Source organism: Porites lutea, chromosome 1 (genome assembly GCF_958299795.1).
Source record: "Porites lutea chromosome 1, jaPorLute2.1, whole genome shotgun sequence".
In the NCBI taxonomy this organism is placed as follows: domain Eukaryota; kingdom Metazoa; phylum Cnidaria; class Anthozoa; order Scleractinia; family Poritidae; genus Porites; species Porites lutea.
This window is the reverse complement of record NC_133201.1, coordinates 1,717,584-1,741,145: the sequence shown is the minus strand read 5'-3', so window position 1 is coordinate 1,741,145 and position 23,562 is coordinate 1,717,584. Positions and strand designations below refer to the sequence as shown.

Genomic DNA, 23,562 nt, shown 5'->3' with positions numbered 1-23,562 from the left:
CAGTGCGTTTCCCGCTAGCTAGGGTATGTCTATATTCAAATACACTTTGGCTTTAGATTCTTTTTCTCTAGGATTTTTTGTTTATTATTATTATCATCATCATTATCATTATTATTGTTGTCGTTGTTTGTTGTTGTTGTTGTTGTTTTTTTTGTCCGAAAAGTGGACATGGCATGGGTTTTTGGGATAAGGACGTACGCTGTGTCTCCTGTAGGCTATACTGTCCAGCTAGCAACTAATTTGTTGTTCATCATACAGTACGTGGTAGAACTTTCCTTTGTTATATTCTTTTATCGGATTATGATCTGCAGCTTGAGCGAGTACTGTACTAAGCTGTCTAAACGTGCGAGCACTCTCGAAATGGTCGCCCTAACAACACGCCGGCGTTTTTGGTTTGTTTTGTTTATGTTGATTTCTCGACAATCATTTTCATCCTGAACCATTTGACACTGTTCAGAATTTAAGAAAATACTGAGTACAACAAAAAAACAAAGGAGAAGGGAACACGTTCCGGGCTTAACCGCTGTTCGTAACGATATAATATTTTTTTTGCAGTGCAGCTTTATTAATTTCCATCTGCGGTCAAGACTTGCTAAAAAAACTTACCTCCATTGACGTTTTTCATCATTTTGATGAGAGAGAGTTTCCCATCCGAAAAAAAAAACGATTATTGTCAAGTCTTGATCTCAGATCTCAAGAATGCTTTGGAAAACATGCCACGATAAATAACTATTTTTCTTCACAAACAGAATGCGAAGATTTATTATCATTGTTTTATTCCTATACAAAATTCATACTGATATCGACAATAATATAACTAAATTCTAGACAAGCATACAAATTGCGGCTTTCTTTATAGTTTCAGTTTCTGTAAAAAGTAATGAATTAGCGCTTCAGTACTAAAGGATATGTTAAAAGCACTTGCGTTGTAGACGGATGTGTACTAAACACTCAGTTGGCTCGCGCCTTTTGGGCGACTATGGCACAATGGAAAAAGTGTATAATAACTCGAAATTTATTTATTTATAAATAATAAATGGGATCACTTTTGTTTTGCTTTCTTTCTCATGTTTTCAATGTGAAATATACCGTAAACCAATTAAGGATACGATGTTGAAACCGCACTTCAGTTCGCACTTAAATAAAACATATTGCAAACAACACTGTCCAGTGCTGAGAAAATTTTTCAATCTTCTTTTACTCTGGTTACGCTGTGATATATAACCTCGACTCGCGGATAATTTTGTTTGCGAACTCACGTCACAAGTAACATGAAACACACAAGCAAATCAAAACTCTAAGCAACCGTTTTCCAATTTGTGGTCTCAACACCCGATACCTTATTCATGATATTACGTCAGATCATCGTCTTCATATATATTTTTCTACAGAATTAATCCCGTAAAAGTAGCACTAAAATGTAGCATTGCCTGCCCGGCTGACGAGAAAGCACATGGCATCTACAGGAAAGGCGGTAAATGGAGTTAGCAAATCAGAAGAAGACAGCTCACAGATTCAAAAAATCCTCATAGTATTTGTGTTCGTGGCTTCTTTGTTCATCCTCGTGGGAAATCTGTTAACAATTATCAGCGTCTTATTTTTCTCGAAACAGAAGAATACATTCACTTTACTTCTCATTGCTCTCTCTTTGACTGACGTTTTAAGCGTACTTGGACCAAATGCGATCGCCCTGTTCGTGCCTTTAGATGAAAGCAAGGAATTTCGCGATCTTTTTACCCTGTGTCGTGTTCAAGCTTGGATGATTGTCTTCCTCCGCATTGCTGCGACATTAATTATTACTCTTCTAACATTGGACCGAGCCTTCATCACCGTATTTCCACATTTTTCTCGCAAACAATGGAAGCGGAAGTTTTTTGTTGTATTCTTCTTTGGAATATGGATTGTTGCTTCTTTTGTAGCAACATGGCCTCTTCTTTGGCTCGATGGTTTCCACGTGTCCGAAGAGACAGAGAACATATTTTGCCTGTTTGAATATGAAAATCCTTTCGGCGTTTTTTTTGTGCTGTTTCTCTTCTTTTCTTTAGGTGTTTGTTGTTTTTGTTTCTGTATCATATTTAGCACGGCCAACAGGAAATCGTTCAGTACCAAGCGAGCCCGCTTAGATGAAGGTCTAAGTTCTTCAAAACAGAATGATATTGTGGGCAGTGATGCACATTCTGATACTAAGGAACTTTCTCGTATAGCGGCCTTGGTTGCTGCAATATATTTCTGCTGTATTCTACCATGGACGGTAAGCAAGTCCCTAAAGTGGCATAATAACACTAGATCTGTGAAATACAAGAAATTTTCTCCACCAAAATTATCCGATTTTTAAATCTCTCTCACTCACAACCGTTGTATTGTGTTATAATACAATATTTGAGGACATCAGTTCTTCATCGTGTACTCTAAAAAGTCTACAGTCAAATACTTTGCATACAGCTTAAGTTAGTACATCGTACGACTGATCAGTTGTTTTTTTTTTATCACAGGTGGCTATTTGCCTGGGAATTTTCTCAGTAGACTATCCTTCTCTGTTTGGTCTGTGTGCGACCCAGTTACCGGCGCTCAGCGGTCTCCTGAATCCTCTCATATATGCAATCACGTGGCCAACATACAAGCAAGCTTATATCCGCGCCTTACAGTGGACTGGTACCAAATGCTGTAACAAGAAATTGAAAAGGTCTTCTCGTGCCAGGTCTCACAACCTTATCTGTAAGTATCAAGGGGGAACCGGGCTGGTTAACTGATCGATTTGTATTACTGAAGCAAGTGAAGTGAAGTGAAGACTTTATTTAAAGATGATAACACTTAACCGTCATTAAAGAACTGATGAAATTGTAGCCCTTCTTTCTCAACGTCCTGGCAACTATGAATACACACGCATGCGCTTTTGCCTGTTCAAGATTAAACCGAAATTGTATGTCAAACTTGACTCAGTCTTACCAGAGAATTGATTCAAAATTCATTTTCATGGGGGACATCTCAACCCGATTTTTGCCCCATCGTTTCTCAGTAACTTTCATTTGATCTTTTAGATTTCACACAACTGTTTTGTCCGTCGGGGCTATAATTACCCAATAAACTAGTAAAATCAGTAAAAAACCACCTTGGGTTATGTGGATCAGTCAGTCAGGAATTGAGTCAATTGGTTAAGGTAACCTAAATACAGGTATTTTCATCTTCGCTCAGTGCTGCTTGAAGCCCCCTACTTTTAAGTAATGACAACTATTTTGATACATAAGAATTCTTGTTATTGCTTTTACTTTAAAACAGCTTCAATGAGTGCAAATCATAGTTTCTGGATCTCTGATTTTTTTGACGAGACAGACGCTGATCATGAGAACGCATTTCACATTTTGTTTGGTCCGACATCTTACATCAAGCCTCTTGACTTTAATCCTGAAGAGCTGGAAATGTTTGAACAGCAGTGCGCAAAGAATAATAACGAGGAAACCCGACGCTTTTCGCGGAAACTTAAAAGATCGCTTCCCAGACCTGTACCCTATAAACGTACAGAGTTTCACGCGCACAGAAATCATTTTCAGGATATTTTGGATTTTATTGATGAAATGACAGATGAAAAAAGACAGAACATTGGAAAACGAGAGAACCTTAGTGTCTCTGAAATAAAAAGCGGCACTAGCAAGGCGGGCAGGCCAGCTCAAACGAGTAAAGGATACATCGCAAGTAACCAGTCAGCGTACAAGACGAGTTCACTGATTGGACGTCATGGTGCTTATCACGAATTATCGTTTAGTCGCAAAGAACCACTAGAAATTCATGGCTTGAAGCAATGCAGAGGACATAGAACAGGCGAGGGGTGTTCCTGCTTGGGGAAGTCGAAATGCTACATTGTGCATAACAAACTGCAAGAAGCCGACTGCTTAGTATCTAAAGAAAGAGAAAGGTTCAGCTCTGGGGAACCCCTTTCTTCTCGTATGTAAAGGAGAGGTACCCATTTTCTAGACCAGTTAGCAGGGAGTTGCTGCCATTTTAAGGAAAGAATAAGCAGGGGAATACAGAAACGTGCTATACAGCAACGTCATCACGTAGGACTGTATATAGGAGAAAAGAATTGCTAAGAATTACATTTTCCTGCGTGTACGGCAGGATGCTTTAAAATTTCAAGAAGGAAAAGCTTCATGTATAATTACTTGTGAGATGGATCGATGTCATTTGTACTACGGTTTATAGTGTAGGTGATAGCTTTAATTTTTAAAGGTGTTGGAAAAGAAAAACATCTTAATCTACAAGTAACACTTCCCACAAGGAGTCGCGTCATCATTACGCGGTACTCGCAGATTAGAAAAAAGGAAACTAAGAAATTCATTGAATGAGTATTGGAGAGGCCGTAAAACCCCTGGCATCTTTTGTTTCGCGATAAGAAGACATAATAGCTTGGTTTGCATGAATTTGCAGTGTTTTATTCCAAAACCCGAAGTAAATGCTTGTGTACAAAAATTTGAAATAAGTAAATAGATAGAAGCCGACCAAGAGAGAATGATTTATTCTCTCTTAAAGCCGACCCATATGTACAAAGTACAAAACTAATTCTCCACGTTCTAAAAACACACAACTTTTGTGGGACTGCTCAGATATTCTCCGGTTTTCCTGTGCACTTTATGTTAGTCCTTGGCCGCAACAGAAAGTTAAACGGGATGGGCAAAGTGGAAATCTTTTTTTCTACGACCTAAAGCAACTCTTTTCGTGCATGGTTAATGTTTTTTCTTTCGCTTTGCTCTCGGCTTTCGAGGCCCGACTTGCAAGTCAAGCAAGTTCTTGTTAAAAGGCTAATTAAGGCTCCTGACCTTCAGAAAGAGAGGATCTTGTCTTCAGGCTTTTTCTCTTTACGCAAGTTTTCTCCATGAAAACCATGCCCTTTTGACTGACCGTGAAGCGCCTGCATGCTAGCAGTCTAATCTCTAATTGTTTGCAATTTACTGATCATCCTGCTCTTTTGTATCTATCAGTTTATACCCAGTTTCATCAGGGTCTTTTTTAAACTTTATCACCCAATTCGCAATTAAAAACACAGCCAGACTAGCAAGGGAGACCAAAGAGAAAATAAAATAAGTCTTCGGAACGCCGACCGCGTTTATAACGACACCGCTGACAACTACCCCTGAGCCAAAGCCGAGTCCCCAGTGAATTCCTCCAAGAATTCCTGCAGGAAAAAAAAAGAAAGAGATGTCAGCGCCCCTTCCAATCAAACTAAAGCCCTGCGCAAACGGAAGCAGCATTGTTGGAAGTTGTTGCGCCGGTTAATTTGCACGTAGCTAAAAGTTTGACCGGTTTCAAACTTTTGCGCAACAGCCTCCAACAAAATCTAACAGGGTGTGCAAACGGACGCAACGTGTAATATCCAACAATATTCAGAGTCAATGTCGCCAACAATGTTGCGTCCGTTTGCACGGGACTTAACGTAACCCTCTAATGTGACATTATTCTGCGAATGCGTCCAATACGAAAATATACTGGATAATTTGCTTGTGCAATTCAGCACCATAAATGAGGTTTCTGAGGTCCTTTCGCCTAAACGAAAATGTTAACCTTGTTTTACAATACGCTATAGTGGAATCAAGTTTACAAGCCACCTGATGAAAATCCCTTATTTTAATTCTTCTTTCCTAAGTATGCTTGCATACCAGCCGCGGTTTAGTACGCCTGCGTTCCTTCGCGGAGGGTCAGCAAACCAGATTCCCTCAAACGGCTGTACGTTGAGCCTATTATTAAGCTGGTGCAAACAGCTTGGTTCACATGAAGCGCTTTACTGAGTACTAACTTAAGCTTTGGAGCTTAGTGTAAACCCTCCTGGTATCAGTGTATCATTGATGAAAACATTGGAACGCACAATATATTTAATCTGTCAATGTCGTTCTTTGATGATTGGCCAAAGAACGTGTAAAAGAAAACCCGGCGACATTTTATTGAAAACCACTTTCAAGTAGATCACGTACCTTGAAGAACTGGATGGAATCCAACTTTTAAAGATACCGAAGCACCAAAAACAACACAGGCTGACCAGGCAAGCCCATATATGGTTCCGTGAGAGCTGTGGAGCACCACCCCTATCCAGGGATTGAGTACAAACGCTAGTCCCATATAAACAGCCGCATAAAATGCTAAGCAGACAGCGAGAGTCGCTGCAAGACCAATCTTATTGATGATCATCCCAGAGGTAAAATATCCAAGAATTGCCAAAGAGTAACGAAAACTATCAGCCATCCCCAGCATATAGGGCTCTGCACCGAGGTCATCCAGATACCACAAACCAAAGTTACCTTGCAAACCCATAAGCATACCCAAATAGAAGGCTAAGGTAACGAAAATTACATTATGACAGAGTAGAAGCTCCTTTACAAGTGGCCAAACACTAGACCTAGACGATGTTTCGTCATCTGAATATTTTGCTTCTATGAAAACTATGGTAACTAAGGAAAGAGTGACGAATCCAACAAAGAAATAAAATGAAATGTGATAGTTCTTGACGGTCTCACCGCAAACCTCCGATTCGTATAAGCTAATGACTCCTCCAACCAAAAATGAGCCACTGGCGATACCAACTTCGCCCCACATTCGAAGATGTCCGAACTTGTTCGCATTTTCTTGTAGGAAGCCTACGACCAAAGCATCAGGCATGGTGTAAACAACGGAACCCAGAATCTGGCATGCGAATAGTATACTCAAAAAAGTCACAAAGATTTTACCAAGTTCGGACTTGTCCACCTCACGAGTAAATATTGTTACGTGGCTGATGTTGTTCAGCCGTTGTGGAGATTGACTATCAATGGCCATGGATGCCGAGGACTCGCCACTTGATACTATTCCACCCCCAGGAGGAAAGCGCAGTGGATGTATCACAGTTCTGTTTGCTCCTGTTTCGATGCACTGCTGATTTTGTGGTTTAACTGCTAATAAGAGCAATGTTCCGGCGGAATCTGAAAGCAATGATAAGAGCAGAATAATTTTTCGTATTTTAACTTGTCTCCGATCATTCCCCACATAGGCGCACCAATAAATAAGGAGAGGAGTCTTATTCCTTTGAGTAAACTGGCTTGTGCTGCACTGAGGCCGAGTTGTTTAAAGTATAAGGCTAGATATGGGCCAGAGCTGCCAATGGCGCCATAAAATAAGAAGTAATAAGCCTTATACCTAATCTCCGACGTTTGCAGACAAGAAACTGACGTGTTATTTGAATTAGAATCGTCTGAATCTTTCTTGCCCGATGCATCAGATTTCTCCCTCATCGTCAAAATCATTCAAGCTTTCGTTTCAAGCTCGAAATCCGCTGTTGCTTGTGTACGTTTCAACTGAATTTTGCTCAGAAATATAACTTGGAGACTTAATTCGGGTAGCCGTCGCTCTGGTGATATTAGGCCATCCCCATAAAATGTTTCGTTTCCCATCGCCCTCCCTCTCGTGAAAGTGGTTCGGTCGGTGGGGCAAAAAAAAAAAAGAATGAACACAGGATTGCATATTAAATCTCACGTTAAGTCTGCAGTATATAATCAGATGGTAAAAGATGTATTTTAACAGGACTGTCAAATGTCTAAAAAGGCTACAAAAACGAAGTATGGATGATAATTTAAGACAATTGGTGTTAATAAGACAACATCGTATGCTTGTAAACTAAAGTACTTGCTTCTTTACAAGTGATTCTGGTTTTTTTTTTTTTTTTTTTTCCAAAAAAATGGGTCGGTCGGGCGATGGGAAACAAAACACTTTATGGGGATGGCCTTAGCATATTAGTATGAATGCGGAGTTTGTGATTTACATATTCAAATTTATTTCATATCATGCATATATTGGAGTGTTCCCCCGTGGAAAGGCAATGACAGGGATCGCATGAAACAATGCCACTAATTAATAGCTATAGACTGAGAACCTATATAGTTGAAAACAAATCGAGAACAGCCCATATCTAACAAAATCCTTCCTTTAAAAAGCTGAGCTGGTTTTGTCCTCTCCGAAAAGAAGCATTATGCAGGTCTGCGAGGCTACATTTATAATGATGATCGAGAGGCAAAGAGATGCAGTAAAACTAAAAAAAACTGTTTTGAATACAGTCTGGCCAAGAGCCATTATAGGACTCAAAAGATCGCGTTTTGGCATATCAGGGTAGGTTAACTCTTTTCAAAGCCGTCGCAAGCCTTTTCAAACACCAAATACAGGTATTTTCATCTTCTTTAAGTGCTACTTGAAAGCGCTCTACTTTTAAGTAACGACCACTATTTTGATACATAAGAACTTTTGTTATTGCTTTTACTTTAAAACAGCTTCAATGAGTACAAATCATAGTTTCTGGATCTCTGATTTTTTTGACGAGTCTTTAATCCTGAAGAGCTGGAAATGTTTGAACAGCAGTGTGCAAAGAATAACAAAGAAGAAACCCGACGCTTTTCGAAACTTAAAAGATCGCTTCCCAGACCTGCACCCTATTGACGTACAGAGTTCGACGCGCACAGAAATCATTTTCAGGATATTTTGGATTTTATTGATGAAATGACAGATGAAAAGTTTAGTCGCAAAGAACCACTACAAATTCATGGCTTGAAGCACTGCAGAGGACATAGAATGGGCGAGGAGTGTTCCTGCTTGGGAAAGTCGAAATGCTACATTGTGCATAAAAAACTACAAGAAGCCGACTGCTTAGTATCTAAAGGGAGAGAAAGGTTCAGTTCTGGGGAAACACTTTCTTCTCGTATGTAAAGGAGAGGTACCCATTTTCTAGATCGATTAGCAGGGAGTTGCTGTCATTTTAAGGAAAGAATAAACAGGGGAATACAGAAACATGCTATATACAGGAAAATCACTACGCAGTACGGTATATAAGAGAAAAGAATTGCCAAGAATTAAATTTTCCCTCGAGTACGTGGAGCATCTCTTTAAAATTTCAAGAAGGAAAAGCCTTATGCACAATTACTTGGCAGATGGACGGGGCTCGAAAAAAGTTTGAATTCCAGCCTGTCCTTTGCGCAAGCAGCTCTCACTTGTTGCTTACTTCTTGCTCGTCTCATGATTAGTCAATGATTTCATTAGAAGATGAGTTGTTTCTTGCCCATTGGTTAAGTAAGCTTCAAAAGTTACTTTCCCAGCAAGAAAATCCACTTGTCCTGCACTAGCGGCCCGATGAGACTTTGTTACAGCCCTGGATGGATCGATGTCATTTGTACTACGGTTTATAGTGTAGGTGATAGCTTTAATTTTTAAAGGTGTTGGAAAAGGGAAACATCTTAATCTACAAGTAACACTTCCCACAAGGAGTCACGTCATCATTACGCGTTACTCCCAGGTTAGAAGGCAGGAAATTAATCAATTTATTGAATGAGGATGGGAGAGGCAGTAAAACCCCTGGCAACTTTTGTTTTGCGATAAGAAGACATAATGGCTTGGTTTGCATGAATTTGCAGTATTTTATTCCAAAACCCAAAGTAAATGCTTGTCTACAAAAATTTGAAATAATTAAATAAATAAATATTAAATAAAGAAATTAACGCTGACCCATATGTACAAAGTACAAAACAGAAGCAGATATATGCTTCTGGTACAAAACTAATCATCCACTCTCTAAAAACATATTTTTTGGGGGACTGCTCAGAGATTCTCCGATATTCCTGTGCACTTTATGATAGTCCTTCGCTGTAATAGAAAATTAAGCGGGCTAGGCAGGGTTGTATTCTTTTTTTTGCGACCTGACGCACCTCTTTTCGTGCATGGTTAAGATTTTTTCTTTCGCTTTGCGCTCGCTTTCGAAGCGCGACTTGCAAGTCAAGCAAGTCCTTGTTAAAACGCTAATTAAGGGTCCAGACCATCTTCTCTTTACGTGAGTTTTCTCCATGAAAACCATGCCCTTTTGACTGACTGAGAAGCGCCTGAATGCTAGCAGTCTAATCTCTAATTGTTTGAAATTACTGATCATCCTTCTCTTTTGTTTCTAGCAGTTTGTACCCAGTTTCATCAGGGTGTTTTTTAAACTTTATCACCCAATTCGCAAATAAAAATACAGCCAGACTAGCAAGGGAGACCAGAGAGAAAATAAAATAAGTCTTCGGAACGCCGACCGCGTTTATAACGACACCGCTGACAACTACTCCTGAGCCAACGCCGAGTCCCCAGTGAATTCCTCCAAGAATTCCTGCGGGAAAAGAAAAGAAACAGATGTCAGCGCCCATTCAATCAAAAACCCCGATCAAACGGACGCAACATTGTTGGGCGTTTTTGCGTCCGTTAATTTGCACGTAGCTGAAAGTTTGACCGGTTTCAAACTTTTGCGCAACAACTCCCAACAGCAAGCAACAAAATGCAACAGAGTGTGCAAACGGACGCAGCGTGTAACATCCAACAATGTTGCGTCGGTTTGCACGGACCTTAACGTAACCCTTTAACGTGATATTATTCTGCGGATGCGTCCAATACATAAAATATACTGGATTACTTGCTAGACAAGTGCAATCCAGCACTATGAAATGAGGCTTCTGAGATCCTTTCGCCTACACGAACATGTTAACCTTGTTTTACAGTATAGTGGAATCAAGTTTACAAGCCACCTGATGAAAATCCCTTATTTTAATTCTTCTTTCCTGAGTATGCTTGCATACCAGCCGCGGATTAGTGCGCCTGCGTTCCTTCGCGGAGGGTCAGCAAACCAGATTCCCTCAAACGGCTGTACGTTGAGCCTATTATTAAGCTGGTGCAAACAGCTTGGTTCACATGAAGCGCTTTACTGAGTATTAACTTAAGCTTTGGAGCCTAGTGTAAACCCTCCTGGTATCAGTGTATCATTGATGAAAACATTGGAACGGACAATCTTTTAAATCTGTCAATCTCGTTCTTTGGTAATTGGCCAAAGAGCGTGTAAAAGAAAACCCGACATTTTATTGAAAACCACTTTCAAGTAGATAACGTACCTTGAAGAACTGAATAGAATCCAACTTTTAAAGATACTTTAGCACCAAAAACAACACAGGCTGACCAGGCAAGCCCATATATGGTTCCGTGAGAGCTGTAGAGCACCACCCCTATCCAGGGATTGAGCACAAACGCTAGTCCCATATAAACAGCCACATAAAATGCTAAGCAGACAGCGAGAGTCGCTGCAAGACCAATCTTATTGATGATCATCCCAGCGGTAAAATACCCAAGAATTGCCAAAGTGTAACGAAAACCACTTGCCATCCCCAGCATATAGGGCTGTGCACCGAGGTCATCCAGATACCACAAACCAAAGTTATCTTGCAAACCCATAAGCATACCCAAATAGAAGGCTAAGGTAACGAAAATTATATTATGACAGAGTAGAAGCTCCTTTACAAGTGACCAAATACTAGACCTAGACGATGTTTCGTCATCTGAATATTTTGCTTCGATAAAAACCATGGTGACTAAGGAAAGAGCGACGAATCCAGCAAAGAAATAAAATGAAATGTGATAGTTCTTTGCGGTCTCACCGCAAACCTCCGATTCGTATAAGCTAATGACTCCTCCTACCAAAAATGAACCACTGGCGACACCAACTTCGCCCCACATTCGCAGAGATCCGAACTTGTCCGCATTTTCCTGCAGGAAGCCTACGACCAAAGCATCAGGCATGGTGTAAACAACGGAACCCAGAATCTGGCATGCGAATAGTATACTCAAAAAAGTCATAAAGATTTTACCAAGTTCGGACTTGTCCACCTCGCGAGTAAATATTGTTACGTGGCTGATGTTGTTCAGCCGTTGTGGAGGTTGACTATCAATGGCCATGGATGCCGAGGACCCGCCACTTGATACTATTCCACCCCCAGGAGGAAAGCGTAGTGGATGTATCACAGTTCTGTTTGCTCCTGTTTCGATGCACTCCTGATTTTGTGGTTTAACGGCTAATAAGAGCAATGTCCCGGCGGAATATGAAAGCAATGATAAGAACAAAATAGTTTTTCGTATTTTATACTTGTCTCCGATCATTCCCCACACAGGCGCACCAATAAATTCAGAGAAGAGTCTTATTCCAGTGAGTAAACCGGCTTGTGCTGCACTGAGGCCCAGTTGTTTAAAATATAAGGCTAGATATGGGACAGAGCTGCCAATGGCGCCATAAAATAAGAAGTAATAAGCCTTGTACCAAATCTCCGACGTTTGCAGAGAAGAAACTGACGTGTTATTTGAAGAATCGTCTGAATCTTTCTTGCCCGATGCATCAGATTTCTCACTCATCGTCAAAATATTCAAGCTGAGTTCGTTTCAAACTCGAAATACGCTGTTGCTTGTGTACGTTTCAACTGAATTTTGCCGAGAAATCAGTATAATAACGTGGAGACTTAATTCGGGTAGCCGTCGCTCTGGTGATATTAGCATATTAGTATGAATGTGGAGTTTGTGATTTACATATTCAAATTTATTTCGTATCCATATAATGAACCGTGGAGTGTTCCCCGGTGGAAAAGCAATGACAATGATCGCATGAAACAATGGCACTAATTAACAGCTATGGACTGAGAACCGATCGAGCTGAAAACAAATCAAGAACAGCATATCTGAGAAAATCCTTCCTTTAAAAAGCTGAGTATGTAAGAGCATGTCACCAAGAGACCCGGTTTTGTCCTCTCCGAAAAGAAACATTATGCAGGTCAGAGACTACATTTATAATGATGATCGAGAGGCAAAGAGATGTAGGAAAACTAAAAAAAAAATGTTTTGAGTACAGTCTGGCAAGAGATGAGTCGAGTCAAAAGATCCCGTTTTGCTTGGGTGGCCTCGTGAGGACTGGGAGTACGTTGGCTTAGGGGAGGGGTAGGTGGGCAGTTTCCCTTAAACTTATAATAATCCCAACATATTTATCCATTTCCCACCCCCCCCCCTCCCTCCTCAGGTTCTTCGTTTTGCCTGCGAAATACTTGAAATTCGCCCTACCCTACCGCTTTCGCCCTCCGATTCACTAAATTTAACGAAATAAGAACTTGGAAGATAAGGCATATTTAATACACCTTTAATATACCATTGTATACTCCACAGGGAGCCATTGATTCAGTTACGATAAAGGAGAAAATAAACTCATGCAACATCAACATCAAAACAACAAATTAAAATGACAATCATTATATGCAATTAACGTAAGTTGTATATAAGGATAAAGTGATATTTTTCAGTTATCTGAGTAGCCTAAGTTGTAGGTGTTAAATTGTTGGTTAGCTAGTGTTTTGTTGCAGGTATTTGGAAACCTATATATATATCTATAATAATTTGAGATTCCGTAAAAGTCTATAACAAAAAAAAAATTAGGATAAAAATCGTCTCCACGCGTTTTATGCTCAGACACGGGGGAAAAAATCTGCTTTTCTCGAAAATCTGTCCAGATAAATAAGTCACCGTTAAGGAATTCAAACGTTTATGAATGTCATTCGTTAATTAGGTTGACCAATCACTGATCCAGTCTGTTAATGAAATCGAATTATTTTCCCTCACAAACGCTGGATAAAAAGACTTCTTAAACTAGACGTTCAATTTTGAAATTAGAGTTCAACTGTCCGTCCCTTAAAATGAAAAAGGAAGATGGAGAGAAAGACGTTTCAAAGTTGTGTTCAAGTAACGGCCAGTCCAAACCTTGCCTAACAGAAATCACGTATAAGGTTTACTACTTTCTATTTTATGGCTCCATTGGCAGTTCTATTCCGTTTCTGGCTGTGTATTTCAAGCAACTTGGACTTAGTGCCGGTCACGCAGGTGTATTGATCGGATTAAGACTCCTAATGGAATTCATCGGTGCGCCATTGTGGGGATGGATCGGAGATAAGTATAATGTGCGAAAAATTATTTTATTCTTTTCGGTGGCGTCATTCTCTGCAGGGACACTGCTGGTTCTGATTGTTCAACCAGAGAATCAACAGTGCATCGAAACAAGAGGAAACAAAACGTTAATATATCCATTGACATTTCTTCCTGAAGGTGGAGTTATGATATTAGGTCAACCCATAGAAAAGGCATCTCAACTTCCACGATTTTACAACAAGAGTCACGTGACAACGTCTACCTGGAAAGTCGACGAAACCGAACTTAAGAAAATCTTCTTTATTTGTTTCGGTTTAATTTTCGTCTGTCAGATTTTGGGCTCTGTGGTTTATATCATGCCTAATGTTTTGCTTATTGGACTCTTGGAGGGGAGATCAGACAAATTTGGAACTTTCCAAATGTGGGGCGAATGCAGCGTGGCCGCTAGTTCATTTCTTGTTGGAGGAGTCATCAGCTTGTACGAATCAGAAGTTTGCGGCAAGATCGTGTCGAACTATCACATTTCCTTCTATTTCTTTGCTGGTTTTAGTGCACTTTCCCTGGTTACCATATTTTTCATGCATGCGAAATATTCTGATGATGAATTATCACAGAGCGCTAGTATTTGGACCCTCGTTAAGGAACTTCTTCTCTATCGTAATATAATATTCATTGCGTTAGCATTTTATTTAGGAGTCCTTGTCGGGTTGCATGAGCACTTCGGACTGTGGTATCTGGATGACCTTGGAGCTCAGCCCTATATGTTAGGAATTGCCGCTGGTTTCCGTTACGCCGTCGCATCTTTGGGGTATCTATTTTCAGGGACTATCATCACCAAGATTGGACCAGCACCGACTTCAGCTGTCTGCCTGGCATTGTACGTAGCGATTTACATGGGATTTGCTTTTGTCCTAAACCCCTGGATCGGTGTGGTATTATTTGTTTCTCAGGGAATCATGTACTCACTGGGCTGGGCGACCTGTGTTGTGTTTGGCGCCGCAGTATCTTCAAAAGCTGGATTCCATGGAGCGATTCAAGGTAATGCTATCTTATTATTCAAAGGGAGTCTCAATTCTGAGATGCTTTAGTTTTAAATCCAGACAACCTTCTCTTGAAAACTGACATTAGAAATAAGTGTAAGGAATGAGGTATGTTTAAAAATGCCTAAACATATTAACATCCAAGAGACCCTTTAATTAATTCAATTATAAATGTTTTGGCTTTCTATATAGAGAGCAATCGAATTTTTTTCAATTAAATCTCTTTAGATAAGAGAATCTTGTAAACGCCTGTTCATCGCTCAACAGTGACATGGGTATTATAGAACGTTGTTTCAATAAGAGCTTTACAATGAGAGTATTGCTACCACTGTGATGTTGCCAAGATAGCAGTGGTTAAAACATTTATGAAAGGAATATAAATCTGCAATGGATAGTTAGTACAGTTATGCCCAGGGGTTGAAATCTTAGAGAAGTAATGAGGCTTTTTAAGAAATGTGCAAAAAAAATCAAAAGGTTATTTTCGCATAAGGATGCACAAGAATAAGAAGGTCTTCAAGAAGGTCTTCCTTTGGTTCATAGTTTTTTAAATCTTTTTAATTAAAATTAATACTACTCTATGTGAATTTACGGCCTACTAAAGGCCATTTCACCTTTAGTTGTTATTGCGCAAGTTTATGTTGTGTTTTTCTTAGTTTTTGGGTATGGTAATGTATGCAAATGTACTTGAAACAAAGGAAAAGTAAAAATTACCTGAGATAAAGTATTAACTACAACATATATTTGTTTTATACATCACATTTGTTTTGTCTCCCATAGGGGTCCTTGGAGGATTTCACTGGGGTCTTGGTGTGGGATCAGGAATAATGGTCAGCGGTCTCGTTATTAACCAGGTCGGCGTTCCGAGGACGTATTTTATTTTTTCTTTGATATCAGTTGCCATACTAGCTCTGTTTTTATTTGCGTACTGGGTGGCAAGTTTTAAAAAAGATACTGGTGATACTGGATACAAACTAATAGAAACAGAAGAAAAGGAAAATCCTTAAAAAAAGTGTTGTTTTCACCAGAAACAATTAAGTTCTTCTCATCGTGGAAAAAGAATACACAGGCGTCAAAAATAATAGTGCGGTTAGGTTTATTGCTTTCGTATTTTAAAATAGAATTACATATGTAATAATTTAAAAAGACTGCATTTATATTTAACTTGGGCTTTAAGAAATATAGTCTAGGAAATTGTGCAGGCGAGTCCGGCAGTATTGGAATAGAAGTCTCCTAAGCGCACACCCTCGGGAGGCGAAAAAGGTGTCCGCGATCGGAGCTGGCCGCTTTTGGTTTTCATAAATGGCCACTAGAACTCAAGTGGTGTTTTGAACTGTAACCGGACTTGTACGTTGAAAAAAAAAAAGGAAACTGACATAAATTCATTGTGACGAACAGCAATATGAAGAATTCAGAGGTATGAAAGATTCAGAGGAGAATGAGATTCCATTTCAGGTGTCCGCTTACGTGAGCTTAAAAACCAAGCTAAAATCTTACTAGTAAACTCTGAAAGTGTCCGCCGCGGCCGTCTAAGGAAATTGTCCGCTTAGGGGAATGTAAAAATACATGGTTTCTGTGGAAGTTAAAACGGGGTTTTGAGGAGGCGGCCGTACGCAGAGCTGTCCGCTTACGAGAGTGTCTGTTACGAGAGCTTCCACTGTATCCGCGATTGATGTAGCCTTCCACGCAGACGTTCTTAGGGGTTCGTCACGGGTGGCAGGAACGCGTGAGGAACCCCTAAGAACGTCTGCGTGGGAGGCTACGATTGATGTGCTGGTTACACGGATTCAACATCACGTGTATTCTAAAGTCTTTTATTTCTAAATTAGATTTGTTATTCGCCTGGCGGCATCCTCTCTGGCCATGACATGACGAAGATGTAGCTCTTCATGCAGTTTCCTTATCTCCTCCAAGTCCCTGCTCTGTGACACTTCTCTCATTCGTCGGCTTAACTCTGTAAATTCTGGGTCATCCATCTCTTCTTCTTCATCTTCATGGCCGTTTCCTTCTCCTCCTTCTCCTCCTTCTTCTTCTGATTCATTCTCTAAATGCGGTTTATCTCTATTTCGTGACTGTCCTTCCATGTCCTCCGTTTCTCTTTTTTCACCGTGTTCTCTATCATGTTCCCCAATCAGCTCACCACCTGTTAAAACAACAAAAAGAGAAACAAGATTATTCTGACTGAACTAACTGTAGCCTGGCATTCACACGAAAGCTAAAATCTCCTCTCCAATCCCCCAAGATATGCAAGTTTCATCTTAAAGACAACATTAACTGGAAGGAACGTGCACGTGATAAATCGCGAGCGAAACGCGCGAGCGCGGGGAGGTAGGAGTAAATCTCGCGCGTCGCACCTTCGCCTTCTGTTCTAAAGTTTACTCTAGCTCACGCAGTTACGTAATAGGCGTATAATGTTCAACTTCCCTTTTTCGTCCTTATCTCCTCCCCTTTTACGTCCGCTAGCCAGCCTATGTTTGCTTGTGCTTTCGTGCCAGAGTGCATATGAAACAGAGAAAAGGAAACGTGTTCACTAATACCTTTCCATGATTTCTTTTTTTAAAAAAAAAAATCGACCAGGAGGCAATACATCCAATTGCTCTTTTGTTCGGACATAGTATAATTTAGGGTTCATACGCCATTGCCGCTTGCAGCCAATGAAACTCTGGAGTTTTCTTACACAGGAATTCAGTTTCCCTCTTCTCGTCTGAGTGATACGTTAAAAAAATAGTACGTTATCAAGAGAGTTGACTTTCAATTATTCTGATGATAATAGTATTACCTTTTCCTTCCTCCATGGAATTTAATCTCATTCTGGTGTCCAAAACACCCACGAAATGCCTCATTTCTTCTGTGAAAGCTTTTTGCCTTCCTACAAACTCGTCTACAGACACTTTTGCCACAAATGTGAGGCGTGCGTGTGATTGATTTGTGCTTGGTGGACGGGCGGAGTGGGGAATAATTCCTGAGGTAAAACAAGACACCAAAACTTCTTTAACTTCTTAGTCTGAGAAAACAGCCGACATTTGGCGACGCCACCAGTGGTATCCCCGCGAAATGATGTCTGAGAAACGAGCGCAGAAATTCCATACGCGTCAGTAACCAGATCCGGGTAGTGCTTCTGATTGGCTGAATTGTTTCATCCAATCAGAAGCACCACCCAGATCTGAATAGAACGCGTCATCACCATGGAATTTCTGCGCTCGTTTCTCAGAGTGACGTCATTTCGCGGGGTTACCAGTGGTGACGTTGCGAAATGTCGGCTGTTTTCTCAAGCTACGAATTACTTAAAAAGAAGGAAAAATGATTATTCACGTTTTTCACTTCAACATCGAAACCAAGAATGTAGTGGGGAGTTTAAGCAACCACAGCAGCACCTTCGGCGAAATATCACTTAAGAGTTTAAGTCAATTCACGTTATTCAGTCAGATTTCATCGTTCTTAAAGGATCCATTTTGTCCCACTAGTCAAAAACTTTGGAGAATTTTTCTGAAGTCGAATTCTAAACAACTGCATCTGAGTTCGAAGAAAAACTGAGAAAATCGTTGACTTGTGTTCACGTCTTCCAGTAAAACTAGGAAGTTTCACGTCGTACTAAAGCAAGACCGCAAAGAAGCGTGATGCTCAAGCAAAGTTAGTGTTTTGCTAATCTAGAACTTTAGATTTATGGCCGTTCTCGCGTTACCGTTGCAGTCGTCGTTGCTTTAATAAGTTCTCTACTTGCCAAGCTAGACCAAAAGCGACCATGCGCTATTGAATAAGTATACTTTCACGGGACGTGGCTAAGATGGACGGACGTGTGTTTTTGAGTGCTCCGCGTAACACTTTCCACCTTTCGTAAATTTCTGATGTTTAATTGTTCCTTTTTCTTTCATCTAATTGTTTCGTTCTCTTGTTTTTTGTGTTACATTATGCCTTAGTACTTGCCTTGTTTTATGTTAGTTTATTCTATTTACTGTACCGTAGTGTCTTCACTGTTATTTCGTCCATCTATAGATAAACCTTGTACTTGCAATATGTCTTCAGCTGCCCCCGCCTCGATTAGTTTATAAGGTATTTGCGGGTGGCAAAGTAATGTAATTAAATATATTTCCAATTTTCAACAAAATTTGTTGTTGTTTTGTTGTTGTTGATACAACCCATAAACTAAACATTATAACAAACAAAGATTCTCTTTGTCCCTTTTCGTGGCCTGCCATGTAGGCTAGGTTCCGCTACAAAGTACAACATACCTTGAAATACAACAGCCCGGCCATACTTAGGCCGAACCTCTGTGATGATTTCATTGTCGTGGCTCATTGTCTCATAAAAGGCTGTTTCGCCATAGTCATTTTTAGTCCAGTTTGGAGTTAGATAAATAAGGTATGTCCATTCATCTTCATGATATTCACAATCCTGATGAATGCGGGTGTGATCGGCACTGCGGATCAGGTTACATGAGATGTCATATGGAAACCACTTATCGCTACCAGTCACATGTTTAAGAGTCTGTAAGATTTAATGCACAAAAACTCAAGCGTTAATAGAACAAGAAAAAAAGCCTGTTAGGCTCAAAGAGACATTGGCAGAAGAAACACTTACAGTAACTCTAGATCTGCTAATAAAATTTTTCATGACCAAAAATGAAAATCAAAGAAATGGTTTCATCCAAGACCCAACCACAAGAAATAGGAAAGGACTGCTTCAAATCAGCTTACTGTTACAATTGCCACTCACATTGTGTGAAAAATTCTTATTTGCACTCTAAGCCTGCATGCAATTGTCTCCTATTTCCATTGTTATTTGCAGAAAACGAAAGGAAATAGGGGAGGTCTGCAAGCAGGCTAATTTAATTACACTTAAAACTCAATTAGCTAGATTATTAGATTATCATGCTCATTTGGATACAGTGAAAATAACATGTGAGCTGGAGCCCCAGAAATCATCACTTGTGCATCTGTGCACAAATGAGAGTAAGAGTAATATTCTTTTACTTGCAAGAGCTTAGATTCAACTTTAAAATGTCTTTTCACTGCTTTTCATGAATATCACGGACAGGTGTTAACTTGCAGGTGATTCATATTAGTAGTCAGAATGTTCAGTCAGTGGAACTTGGATTCCAGATTCAAATTGTTAGTGGGATTCTGGATTCCTTGAGCTTTATTCCAGATTCCAAAGTCCAGAATTCCAGATTCCACAAGCAAAAATTGCCCACATTCTGGGATCTGGATTCCCTTACATGGGGTGACTTGTAGTTTAACCCTTTAAACCCTATGATCAAAATCAGAATTCTTATTAATTTTGTTGCCCCTATTCATTTCCTACAGAAGTAGTGGGGAGAAGTTGATAAAATATCAAAGCAAATTCATCTTGTGTGATCATGTCCGTAATTCTCATGACCACTCTGTGTTACAAAGCATTGATATTACAAGGAGAACTTTGATGCTGATCACTCTTAATAGGGCTTAAAGGGTTAAAAACTCACATGTTCTGTGCACAAACCTGTTGCATAATGTTCCAAAGTCTGCTCTGAATGTAGTCATTGATCTCAAACCCTGCAATCCACTGCACGTTATCACCTCCATCATCACCATCATCAGAATCATCATAATAATAAGTACCATGTTTAAAGATGAATGCTCGTAACCTATCCAGATCTTCCTTGTCAAAGAGATCATCAAACACAAAAATTTTCTTTCCTTCTGTTGAGGCGTGTTCAGACACCCGATGCTGTGCTATGTTGATACCAGTTGGAGCAGGTTTGTCGCTTCCAATAAATCCTGCATCATACGCCACCTGGCGTTCACCTTTTGCTGCCATTCTTTCCCTGTGGTTAGCAAGCATTTTTTGCTTGGACTTGGTGAACTGAACATGAAGTATTAGTTGTCCTTTTTTAAAAGCCATACTGGGAGGTCGTGCGAGATAAGACACTGAACTTGGCCATACAACAACACGGCCAAATTTTGGTACTGTTCCAGCCATTATTTCATTGTCTTCATCGTATCTAAGGAAAACAAAAAAAATCAGAGTTTCCTTTTAACAATTTAAATACTTTTGTTTACTGTGAAACTCGCAAAACCATGAACACCAGAAATATCTATGGAATGTTTTACTGTCTTGTGAGGAGAAAGCCAATAATTAAGGTGTGGGAAAACTAAACCAAAAACAGCAATGGCAATTAATTTGTGGTTTTACTGAACTTCATTGAGATTGATCACTACACAATATTCAAGGTTTTCTGAGTTTGATAGTAACTTACTGCAGAGTCATTCTTTGAGATACAAGTGGAAGTCCTACATTTCGATGTCATTTCTATGATCAGTGAGAGTATCAGACGTTTTGCCTTGTCAGTTTGTTACAGAAAATACTTGGGATTACTGCTTGATTCACAAAACATTAATTAATATACTTATCATTGTACTTACAGGTAAAGTTCTCCATAATCATTCTTCCTCCATGTAGGATTCAAAAACATAAAAGCAGAGTATTCATCATCTGTTTTGTTGGCATCAGTGAATAGTTTAGTAAAGTCACCACGTCGAATAAGTTTTCCTTTGACTTTGTATGGATAGTAAATATCCTCAGTTTGCGTAGTGTCCATCACTGCTTTTTGCATTGTTTTCCCAACCACGGATTTTGAAAATTCAATGCAATCTACGTCGTTTATCCATGGGATATTGTCTGTTGGCTTTTCAATTCCCCCGTCATATGGTTCATAAAGACTGAACTGCCAGGCCCCTAAATCGATATTTAAATACCTTGAGAAAATGTGAAGATTTATTGGATGTAAAATATTGTCGAAGACGTAAATTTTGCCTCCATCAGTTGTTTGATATCTGAAAGTGATTTTTGATGAGAGGTCGACATCCAGGATTGTATCCTAAAGAAACAAATGAAAAATCACACTTTTATTACTTAAATTTTATTATATTTTTGTTACTTAGTGAAGCTACAAAATGCAAGGCCTGAAAAATATAAAGTTTGTAATAATAGGTAGCTTAATAATAAGCAACGATGATGACAGCAGTAAAAATGCTGCTAAAAAAATGAATTTGATGTTATCATTGTCGTCATCATTGTGGTTGCTTATGCTCACCAATAGGTTACTACAATACTGCAATTTGGAGGCTTCTCTGATCTTAAATCCTTACTTAAAGTCCACTTGTTCACAGACAATTCTGTCTTGTGCTTGACAACCAACTCGCAAGATAGCTGTCCCCAATTGCAGACCAATTTGAATAACCTTGAGGTTTGATTTTTGGACACATTGTTTTAGAATTGAGCTACCATTTAATCAACTGTTGACTGTTACTGATGTTTTTTTTATCACCCCAGCAAAAAAATCCTCTTTTTGAGGGTTCGCTGTATATTTTAGTAAATATATAAACAAAATAATCCTAAAGGTCTCTTACGTATGTCTATAACATTATTATTCTTGCACTTTTAAGATGAATTAATAGATTCAAAACAACCTTGATCAAGAATAAATTCGGGTTTGGCTCTTTTCTTGTCACGAAAATAAAAATTTTGTTAGTTTGCGTCTTTGTGTTAGCATAAGCAAACTAATTTAGATTCAAAATGCACTAATTTTTTACAAGCATGCAAGTTTTGGCCTCTGTGAAATAAAAGTCTGTAAATCAAGTCAGAGAAAGTTTTGGGCAACAAAGCAAACATCACAGGAATTATTCTTCTCTCCTAAATGTTGTTTATTTTGATTGGAAATAGTAACTGAATGTATTTTTATGTGTATTTACCTCAAGAGAGAAAATATTATTGTTCACAATCATTATGTCACTTAGTCATACCACCTGGATTTAAAATAAAAATTGTCCAAATGAAGCCCATTTAAATATGCTATCTTGTTTAATGATCAGGTGCTTTTCGTAATTTATAATAATCCACCTGACTGAAAGTTTAAGTGCATTTGAATTTTAAATCACTTTTGGTGCCAATAACAGGTAAGCAGGTAAGCAGTAATTTTGGCATATTAATTGCCTGGGATAAACTAATACCTACAAAAAGAAAAATGAGAAAACGGCTTCTTACGTTAGCTATTTCTAGCTGAACCGATGTTACTTCACACAATAAGAGACTTGTGAGATGTGACAACTAAATTCTTTTGTAATTTTGTTCCTGTTTACATTAAGTTTTTAATACTAAAGTAAGCTTGTGAGGAAATGACTTTTTTGAAAATCATATTTAGTGTTCATTTATACTGTATGTTTCATTCCCGATAGATGTGGACTGAAACAGTCAAAACATTAATCAAACTAAGCCTTAATGAGAAAAAAATATATACAGAGAGAGGCTATTTCATGCGATCAAACGCCCCCAGCATGGATGTTGACTTTCATGAACTTTTACCTGTTCGCCGCTTTATATATCAATTAATAAATAAAATCACCTGTATAAACTCTACAGAATTAAAGCATTCACCTCAATATTTGATTCAGCCACACCAAACTCGGTGCTGTCCTTTACGTCCCATGCAAAAGAGTCTTCATTATCAGCGCTACATTGCGAGAATTCGCTGAAAAAATAGAGTGTCACGAACGTAAAGATCAGCCTGTGTCGCGCCATGTTGGTTTGCGAACGCGGACAATTATAAGCGCGAGTGCTAAAATGTTTGGGGAATATGGTTGTTGATCAGCAAGAAGACCCGCGACAGAATTATCAAAATTGATCGATCTTTATAAATATGCAAATTTCAAAACACCAGATATGTTTCCTAAGAAACCTTAAGGGTTATCTGCTATCAGCCTCTTTCACAGGACTGTAAAACGTATAATAACCTTTCTAC

At 39.2% G+C, this 23,562-nt stretch overlaps 4 protein-coding genes across 4 annotated transcripts; 2 read left to right on the top strand and 2 right to left on the bottom strand.

Moving 5' to 3' along the window:
- The first annotated feature begins 1,453 nt into the window (after positions 1 to 1,453).
- LOC140931562 (uncharacterized) lies at positions 1,454 to 3,970 on the top strand. The gene is made up of 3 exons (XM_073381396.1): positions 1,454 to 2,251; positions 2,493 to 2,715; positions 3,277 to 3,970. The coding sequence occupies exons 1-3, from the start codon at positions 1,454 to 1,456 to the stop codon at positions 3,945 to 3,947; spliced, it is 1,692 nt and encodes a 563-aa protein (XP_073237497.1). The 3' UTR covers positions 3,948 to 3,970.
- Positions 3,971 to 4,940: 970 nt separating this feature from the next.
- LOC140931476 (uncharacterized) lies at positions 4,941 to 12,298 on the bottom strand. The gene is made up of 5 exons (XM_073381315.1): positions 10,911 to 12,298; positions 9,916 to 10,138; positions 8,173 to 8,279; positions 5,961 to 6,941; positions 4,941 to 5,167 (listed from the first exon to the last, which is right to left on the bottom strand). Exons 1-5 carry the CDS (start codon positions 12,196 to 12,198, stop codon positions 4,941 to 4,943), a joined length of 2,826 nt encoding a protein of 941 aa, XP_073237416.1. The 5' UTR covers positions 12,199 to 12,298.
- A 1,222-nt stretch (positions 12,299 to 13,520) lies between these two features.
- Positions 13,521 to 15,793, top strand: LOC140931384 (major facilitator superfamily domain-containing protein 6-like). The gene is made up of 2 exons (XM_073381227.1): positions 13,521 to 14,787; positions 15,567 to 15,793. The coding sequence occupies exons 1-2, from the start codon at positions 13,521 to 13,523 to the stop codon at positions 15,791 to 15,793; spliced, it is 1,494 nt and encodes a 497-aa protein (XP_073237328.1).
- A 65-nt stretch (positions 15,794 to 15,858) lies between these two features.
- On the bottom strand, positions 15,859 to 23,348 carry LOC140941761 (uncharacterized). Its single transcript, XM_073390780.1, has 6 exons — positions 23,199 to 23,348; positions 21,188 to 21,642; positions 20,265 to 20,766; positions 19,016 to 19,271; positions 17,566 to 17,748; positions 15,859 to 16,929 (listed from the first exon to the last, which is right to left on the bottom strand). The coding sequence occupies exons 1-6, from the start codon at positions 23,340 to 23,342 to the stop codon at positions 16,607 to 16,609; spliced, it is 1,863 nt and encodes a 620-aa protein (XP_073246881.1). The 5' UTR covers positions 23,343 to 23,348; the 3' UTR covers positions 15,859 to 16,606.
- Between the last annotated feature and the right edge of the window lie 214 nt (positions 23,349 to 23,562).

Bases quoted from the DNA above. Each gene is read 5' to 3' on its own strand.
- LOC140931562 (XM_073381396.1), top strand. From the start codon at position 1,454: ATGGCATCTACAGGAAAGGCGGTAAATGGAGTTAGCAAATCAGAAGAA. The intron at 2,252-2,492 runs GTAAGCAAGTCC...TTTTTATCACAG, and splicing joins GCTGTATTCTACCATGGACG to GTGGCTATTTGCCTGGGAAT. The intron at 2,716-3,276 runs GTAAGTATCAAG...ACTTTAAAACAG, and splicing joins CAGGTCTCACAACCTTATCT to CTTCAATGAGTGCAAATCAT.
- LOC140931476 (XM_073381315.1), bottom strand. From the start codon at position 12,198: ATGAGTGAGAAATCTGATGCATCGGGCAAGAAAGATTCAGACGATTCT. The intron at 8,280-9,915 runs GTAATTTCAAAC...TACTCATTGAAG, and splicing joins ACAAAAGAGAAGGATGATCA to CTGTTTTAAAGTAAAAGCAA. The intron at 5,168-5,960 runs GTACGTGATCTA...TTTTTCCTGCAG, and splicing joins ATTCCATCCAGTTCTTCAAG to GAATTCTTGGAGGAATTCAC.
- LOC140931384 (XM_073381227.1), top strand. From the start codon at position 13,521: ATGAAAAAGGAAGATGGAGAGAAAGACGTTTCAAAGTTGTGTTCAAGT. The intron at 14,788-15,566 runs GTAATGCTATCT...TGTCTCCCATAG, and splicing joins ATTCCATGGAGCGATTCAAG to GGGTCCTTGGAGGATTTCAC.
- LOC140941761 (XM_073390780.1), bottom strand. From the start codon at position 23,342: ATGGCGCGACACAGGCTGATCTTTACGTTCGTGACACTCTATTTTTTC. The intron at 19,272-20,264 runs GTTTGTGCACAG...TAAATCTTACAG, and splicing joins TTTGGAACATTATGCAACAG to ACTCTTAAACATGTGACTGG. The intron at 17,749-19,015 runs GTATGTTGTACT...GTTTTACCTCAG, and splicing joins CCGGGCTGTTGTATTTCAAG to GAATTATTCCCCACTCCGCC.